Raw genomic sequence first — 7,667 nt, forward strand, 5'->3', positions numbered from 1 at the left:
TATATCACTGGTGCTTGAGGGAATGGACTATATAATAGGATGCAGACAGTTCAATGAACAGAGAAGAACCTCAGAATTAAATTGCATTTGATCCAGCCTATTAGTGCTTGGCATGCGTGATTTTGCTAAACCCACTTGCACTTAAACTTAGCACATGCTTGCACGAAAATACCAAAACGTCATGGCCATGCCCACTGACCTTGCGCATATGACTTATTGCATAGCACTGCGCTTAACGCTAGTGCTCTTCAAATAGATCTCTGTAAGTAAATATCAAAATTAATAGACTAGATTTTGAATCCAGTACTGTATATGCTTGTATTTCAAACCACAACATATGAAATGTATTTGAATACCTGCATGCCATGTTTAAGTATAAGAGACAAGACTGTTTGAATGTTAGAGGGAGACAGCTGCCTCAGCCTTTGTTCTGTAGTAAACTACACTTCCTGCTTTACTTCAAGGTTGGTAGGTCAACGAGTGGAGTGGGGGAGGGCTTTAGCTGCGTCATGCTGATACTCTCCTTCCCTGTTCACTAACCGCCAGGCAGATAAGCACATGCTTTTGAATGTTAGCCCACTGGAATAATGGATCTGTGGTTCACATACTGAAAGCTTGTGCCCACACGCTCTTCATTGCCATCAGGTGAATATTACAGTGAGCGAGCCAAGGAGCTGGAACATAAACGGGGAGGAGGGAAAGAACTCACATGCTGAAGTCTGATGAAACTGCCAACACTACTCAGAATGCATTGAAATCTGTGAAGAACCAGCAGTGGTGCACCGACGTAAGGTGGGATGTGGATGTTTGTGTTTATTTGTGTATACATGAGGGTGTTTCAAGTGGGGTGATGTAAGGCAAAAGGAGATTCAACGACATTGAATAGTCCTTAGCCACTGAAAACAAACTGGTTATTGTGAATGGATAATTGTTCATACAGTCCTGTAGAAGGAAATAGTTATGCATAGGAAATAGTCATAGAATGAGGAAGGTGATTAAGGAGTGGATATGAAAGTAAATACGGGAATTGTTGGTGTAGTATTGTGTGTGCCAAATTCACGATTAATTTCTGTACAGTAAGTTTGAATAGGACAGGTCATGTGATTTCTCTGAAATGAAGTGTCATTTTAAATTACATCAACACATATCAAAAACTGGGCTGAGTTTAAAAATTCAATAAGAGTGAAAGGGAAATAGATGCTAAAGAAGAGTGCTAATTGGAAATAAAAACATTATTAATTTTTCAGTGTAATTGTATTTGATAAGGCAAGCTATTGCATAAATTTAGGATTAGGAATTTGAACAAACCCCTAACTCTTAAACTCTGCTGCATAACCCATCCCATATTGTTTGTACTACAGACATGAATGATACATCAAATCATGTGGCCATTTCAGAGACTATTTAGCCCAAGATGGAGCACTTGTATTAAATGAATAGTTCACCCTAAAATGATAATTCTTTAATCATTTACTCCCAATTATGCAGTTTTAAAGACTTTGTTTTTTCTGCAGAACACAAACAAAAGTATTTTGGAGATATCATGTGAACAATGTATGAAATTAACTTGCCACTTTGAGTTTCCGTTCATGAAATTTAGATAAGCTGTTAGTAGGTTGACTTCTCTGTTTAAGTGTCCAGACCAGCCCGACACAGCAACAATGACCCTGTTTACACCTGGTATTAAGATGCATTTTTGGTGATCCGATCACATGTGGTCAGCGCTAAATACAGGTCTAAACGTGGTCTGAAACGGTTTGTGATCGGATCACACAAACCACATACGAAAGTGGTCATAAACGCATTTGAGCTGTGAACGCTAATCTGTCCTGTGTGCATCCCGGCAGCAGCGAAGCGCTAACCCTCACCTGTCAACCGCTGTGCTAAAACAAGAGTTTAAATTTTGCCAGTTACGAGCAGCTTTAAAAGGAAATAACCTTCTGATATGAACATTAAAACAAGCGGATACATACGCAAGCACGAGAACTTCAAGAATCTTCTTCAGTGCATCTGAAATTAACATGCACATACACTTATGAGAAGCACGAACATCTGCAGTTTAGGTTAATACAGGTAATCTGGGTAAGAGATAACGTGCATTTTTGTGCTATCTTTGTCTATTCTGAATTTGTTGCAGTTTATTATCATGCAGTGACACTCTGACATAGTGATTGATGTATGTCGTCATGAAACAGGGCTCCTCCCCTCAAAATCCGATCACAAGTGGCCACAGTAGATGCATTTGAGCGACCAGGTGTAAACAGTAATGTGTCTCACCTGACCACTTGTGATCGGATCACCCAAGACACATCTTAATACCAGGTGTAAATGGGGTCAATAGGTGAATTCGACTTCAACTGCACCTTGCCTTAATGATCGGCATCAAGCCAGACATTTCTGTGCTTCCCATTGTGTGCTATACTTAAATCAGTCCCGGCAGATCAGGCAAAGTATGCTTTTTTTGACTGCAAACAAAGTGGATGCGATAGTAATTCAGATAGACAGATGTTAGTATTTTACATATAATAACAGGAAACCCTGTTAATTTCAATAGGTTAGGTGCTGCTTAATACATTGCCTGTAAGGTACAAGAAGAAAGTCAGATATAAGCATAATTTTGAATATGTTCTTATGAATAATCATGGTCATATAAGATTAAGATTACATGAAAAGAGATTTGTACTGGTTTAAAAACACAGATTTGTGAGAGTTTAACAGAACTGAAGGTGTCAGAATAAACATATTTGTAATGACATACTACCATACAACTGATCTGGCAGAAGCAGTAAGAGAAGAATGGGTAGTATGCCATTCCGAACTGAACCCATGAAACACGTGTCATTGGAGAGTCTGGCCAATCTTGAATAAGCTGTGTCATTTTCAGAGCCTGTGCAGCCGCTTTGGAGCAACTGCAATGGCTGCACTCGTCTTGCTCTCACAGTACTTTCATGGTATACTTCATGGTGACATAGCAGCGCCCCCAACGACATTTCTAACCACCATGCATTGTATCAAGCCATGCGGCCATTGGTCTGTGCAGTGCTGCATGAAGTCGAACACACCTACTGAGTCAAACCAATGTGAATTGCGGTTGGGCTATCTGTTTTTCCAACCCAATGAATAAGGGGGAGTGTTCAGGTTACGTGTGTCAAAAGTTACGAGTGTTTTTGCAATTCCATTTGGTGATCCTAGTAGCGCAGAAAAAACACATTGCAGCTTTAAAATCGATGGCAATAAAATACTGCTTGAAGGTCAAAGAATAGGAGGAGCCATTGATAAAATAATAATCTTGCTTTTGCTTTCATTTTACAGATAACCTTGATCACCAGTTGCCTTTTTTAAGGAAGTAGTCATCAGCCCTTTCATCATGTCATTACTCACACATGTGTTGGCCTGCCTCTTTGGCATTGGCTCATGGGTGGCCATAAACGGGATGTGGGTGGAGCTACCTATGATTGCCCCTGTGATTCCCGAAGGCTGGTACCTGCCATCCTACCTTACTATAATTATCCAAATGGCCAACATCGGGCCCCTCTTCATCACACTCATGCACCGCTTCAGACCTGGAGCGCTGGATGAGCGACCTGTTATCTACACCATTGTGGCAGTTGGTGTGGTGGCCACTTTCCTCCTGGCTTTCTTCTGGAAGCACACACTTACTTTCAGAGATGGCGAGCACAGTGCTGCCTTACTGTCTCTCAGCTTCCTGTTGTCTGTAGTGGACTGCACCTCCTCAGTCACCTTTCTACCCTTCATGATGCGTCTACAGCCCAAGTACCTCACCACCTACTTCATTGGGGAAGGTTTAAGCGGGCTGGTCCCAGCGCTAGTGGCTCTTGTCCAAGGTGTGGGTTTGGTCCACTGTAAAAATGTTAGTGCTATTGCGAATTTTAGCATGGGTAACTCGTCCTGGGATTCTGATGGAGAATTACAAGCAAACTACCAGCCGGCCAACTTCTCTGCTCAGGTTTTCTTCTTGTTCCTCAGTGCTATGATGATAGTGTGCCTGGGCGCCTTCCTGTTACTCAACCATCATCCAGCTGTGGCACGGGAACACAAGAGCAAAGATTATATTGTTGAGTCTCAGCAGGTGGAGAAGATTGATATGAGCCAATCCTTGAAGAGGGAAACTCCAGAAGAGAGGCCCATGTTAGATTCTCCGGAAAGCCTGGTAATTCGTCGCAGCACATTTGGAAAAGGGACCTACAGCAGAACAGAGCTGGTCTTTATTTTTGTGGTTTTGGCCTGGGTCAATGCATTGACCAATGCAGTCCTTCCCTCAGTCCAGTCTTACTCCTGTTTTCCTTATGGAAATCAGGCCTATCATCTAGCAGCAACCTTGTCCACAGCAGCCAATCCGGTGGCCTGCTTCATTGCCATGTTTGTACCAATCAGGTGAGAGCAACAATACTGTTTTTCAAAGTCAAGTCAGTATGTACACTTAACTGATTAATTGTTGTTAAAAAATATGTTCAGGCTAATCTTGTGCTGTTGTTGGCTGTTATAATGACTTGAAGTAGTTAACGAAATATCAACGTAGCTAACCTCAGTCCATAGCTTCACGTCATTGATCCACTCTCTACACTTTGTCGGGTGAGGCAAGGTCAAAAAACGGTCATTGCGACTCTCTAAAGTATTGGCATTATGGAGTCACGTGCTTTTTTTGACCATTTTTACAAATTTAACTCGCTAAACATCACATTATCTGCTAAAACATACACCAATGCAAGTGAAAACACTGGAGACTGGATAACGAAAATAGGCTTCAGTTATGAATTTTGGTGAATTATGAAAAAAGATGGATACACGTACAGTATTACTCGCACGTTACTCCCAAGCCTGGATGTCTGTTGGGTCACATGTTTAATATAAGGCTTGTTGTTTAATGGTGAATCACTGATTAATGATGGTCAGCAATCAATAAAAGTAGGGATGTCCCGATACTGGTATCGGAATCGGGACCAATGCCGTGCTCATGTACTTGTACTCGTGCTAGTAAAAATGCTCCGAGATCAAAAAACAAAACTATCTGATGTATGAATGTCATTCTGAAAATATTTAGCGCACAAATTAAAATCACTTTATGTCCTAATGGGATTATTAAACCATAAAGGTTGCGATTAAATTAGATAAATATATAGTTTGCATGTGCTGCGCACTTCAAATGTGAGCGCTTGTGAATGTGAGGAACTGTGTTTTGCCGAGGCTGGCTGCTGATACCTTTTACAGCTCCTCGGCTCATACACAGAAAACACCATCATGAGCATCGATCGCTCTGTTTGTAGCAGATGACAGAGAGCAGAGCGCTAATTCACTTTGTAGTGCAAGGCACATACAGACTACATACAGTATTTACTCAATAGACTACATAGCTCAATTTAAATGGAGAAAAGTACAGCAGAAATATATCACTACTGTTTAGTTATGTACTATTCACTGTAATACTACTACTACTACTACTACTAATAATAATAATAATAATAATAATAATAATAATAATAATAATATATCAATAGTAATTGTATTACTATTATTTAACCAATATGTGATACTCTGTTATACAGCACTTTATTTGACAAAAATTACTTCAGTGTTGTATTTTGGATTGTGCTGTGAGCTTCTGTATAAAAGCACTTCATTCATTCATTCACTTAATTTGATAAAAACAATACCATAATAATACATTATGAAAATTCATTGTTGTATTTTCATTTAATACAATTTTTAATGAATTCATTTATTTAAACATTGTTTTGGTGATAAAATTAAAATAAACTGTTGATATGGAATTCAGAAACACAAAAAAAAAACTGGTAGGCTATCAGTATTCACGAGTACCGAAGAGGAAGTATCAGTACTCATCCTCGTTTTCAAAGAAAAATGGTTTCAGGACATCCCTAAATAAAAGAATGCCAAAATTTGCATTCCTAACTTCCTAGTTCCAAGTAAGAGTTGGCTGGCTGAAACTCTTTCTCTAATTATGTTCAAGGTCTCTGATGCTGTTGGGGGTTCTAACAGTGACTGGCACAGGGTTTGGAGCATACATAATGGCCATGGCAGCACTAAGCCCTTGCCCTCTGCTCATCCATCATGACCTAGGAGCAGCACTCATTGTAAGGCTAGCAAAATCTTTACATGCTTTTCATTTGTGATATTGGCAATACACAATACCGATGTTCAATATTTTATTATTATAATGCAGACTTGGAATTATTGTAAAATTAGTTTTTAGTTGTCATCAACATAATAAAAGTTTTATTATTATGGAGGCAGAAGTGTTTGTTTAGATATACAGTATGGTCAAAGTGATCCTAAATTCCTAAAAAATCAGAATAACTGATGGACAGTGTTGATTAATAACACTTGAGTGCAACAAAGCACAAATATGATGTGAGTGGCATATTACTCCTCTTGGTACCAAGTCACATACTGTATTTAGATTAACATAATCTCTTTTTCTCCCTCCATCATTAGGTCATAACCTGGGTCATTTTTGTCCTAACTTTGTCCTATGTGAAGGTGATTATTGGGGTGATCCTGCGAGATGAAGGTCACAGCGCCCTCCTTTGGTGTGGAGCTGTAGTGCAGCTTGGCTCTATGTTAGGTGCCCTGACAATATTCCCTTTGATTAGTGTTTATAGACTTTTCCAATCAGGAGATCCCTGTAACACCAGGTGCCCTGAATAAAAGCAAGCATTTTTCTGATGGATTCAGGGTAAACCACTAATGTGTAAGTAAAATAAAACCAAACATGGTTCAAGAAACACATTAGAATGTTACACATTTATTTTTATTATTATTATTTTACAAATAGATCATATCCAAGCTACTGTATTGTTAAAAAAAACAACAAAAAAAAAGTTATGAAACAATTTTTCCTTTTGGTTGTCATGTAGTTTTTTATACTGGTACATTATGATAAATAACCCATAAACAAGCCTCTACACTAAGTCCCATACAGTGTTACTGATATCAATTATGACAATTTTGTTATATGTGTATGCTATACTTGATATGTAGTGTTTTTAATGTAATATTAAAGTGCTACTGAAGTCTAAGGTCATGAGTTTTAGTTTTTTGTTTTAATCTGGAGAATATTTGTGTTTTGTTTTGTTTTTAAGATACTTAAAATAAAACCTTAAAGTGTATTTCTGTTCTTTTGTTTTATAATACTTTATTGTGCTTGGAAAAAATAAATGTTCTCGAATGAATTGAATATATATATATATATATATATATATATATATATATATATATATATATATATATATATATTAGTTTATAATAATATACAGATTTTGCTCTTATGGAAAGAACTTTTATTCACCAAAAAGGCATTCAATTGATCACAATGTATAGTCAGGGCATTAATAACATGAAAAATTACTATTACTGTAGTGGCTTTTCCTATAAGACAGGGCAAGGTGGTAAGATGAGTGGTGAGTGGTGGTGTAGTGGGCTAAAGCACAAAACTGGTAATCAGAAGGTTGTTGGTTCAATCTCCACAGCCATCACCATTGTGTCCTTGAGCAAGGCACTTAACTCCAGGTTGCTCCAGGGGGATTGTCCCTGTAATAAGTGCACTGTAAGACACTGGATAAAAGCATCTGCCAAATGCATAAATGTAAGATGTTCTTTACTCATAGTTTGGAATAAACAATGTACAC

The 7,667-nt window shown here is 38.4% G+C and overlaps 1 protein-coding gene across 1 annotated transcript; it reads left to right on the top strand.

Moving 5' to 3' along the window:
* Positions 1-513: 513 nt before the first annotated feature.
* LOC127452632 (solute carrier family 52, riboflavin transporter, member 3-B) lies at positions 514-7,667 on the top strand. Its single transcript, XM_051718258.1, has 4 exons — positions 514-792; positions 3,313-4,395; positions 5,990-6,113; positions 6,475-7,667. The coding sequence occupies exons 2-4, from the start codon at positions 3,368-3,370 to the stop codon at positions 6,685-6,687; spliced, it is 1,365 nt and encodes a 454-aa protein (XP_051574218.1). The 5' UTR covers positions 514-792; positions 3,313-3,367; the 3' UTR covers positions 6,688-7,667.

This window comes from Myxocyprinus asiaticus, chromosome 15 (assembly GCF_019703515.2).
Source record: "Myxocyprinus asiaticus isolate MX2 ecotype Aquarium Trade chromosome 15, UBuf_Myxa_2, whole genome shotgun sequence".
NCBI classification, from domain to species: Eukaryota; Metazoa; Chordata; class Actinopteri; order Cypriniformes; family Catostomidae; genus Myxocyprinus; species Myxocyprinus asiaticus.

What these genes read in the sequence shown, in the direction of transcription:
- LOC127452632 (XM_051718258.1), top strand. Translation starts at nt 3,368, where the DNA reads ATGTCATTACTCACACATGTGTTGGCCTGCCTCTTTGGCATTGGCTCA. An exon ending in GCCATGTTTGTACCAATCAG is followed by an intron (nt 4,396 to 5,989) that starts GTGAGAGCAACA and finishes ATTATGTTCAAG; the next exon opens with GTCTCTGATGCTGTTGGGGG. An exon ending in ACCTAGGAGCAGCACTCATT is followed by an intron (nt 6,114 to 6,474) that starts GTAAGGCTAGCA and finishes CTCCATCATTAG; the next exon opens with GTCATAACCTGGGTCATTTT.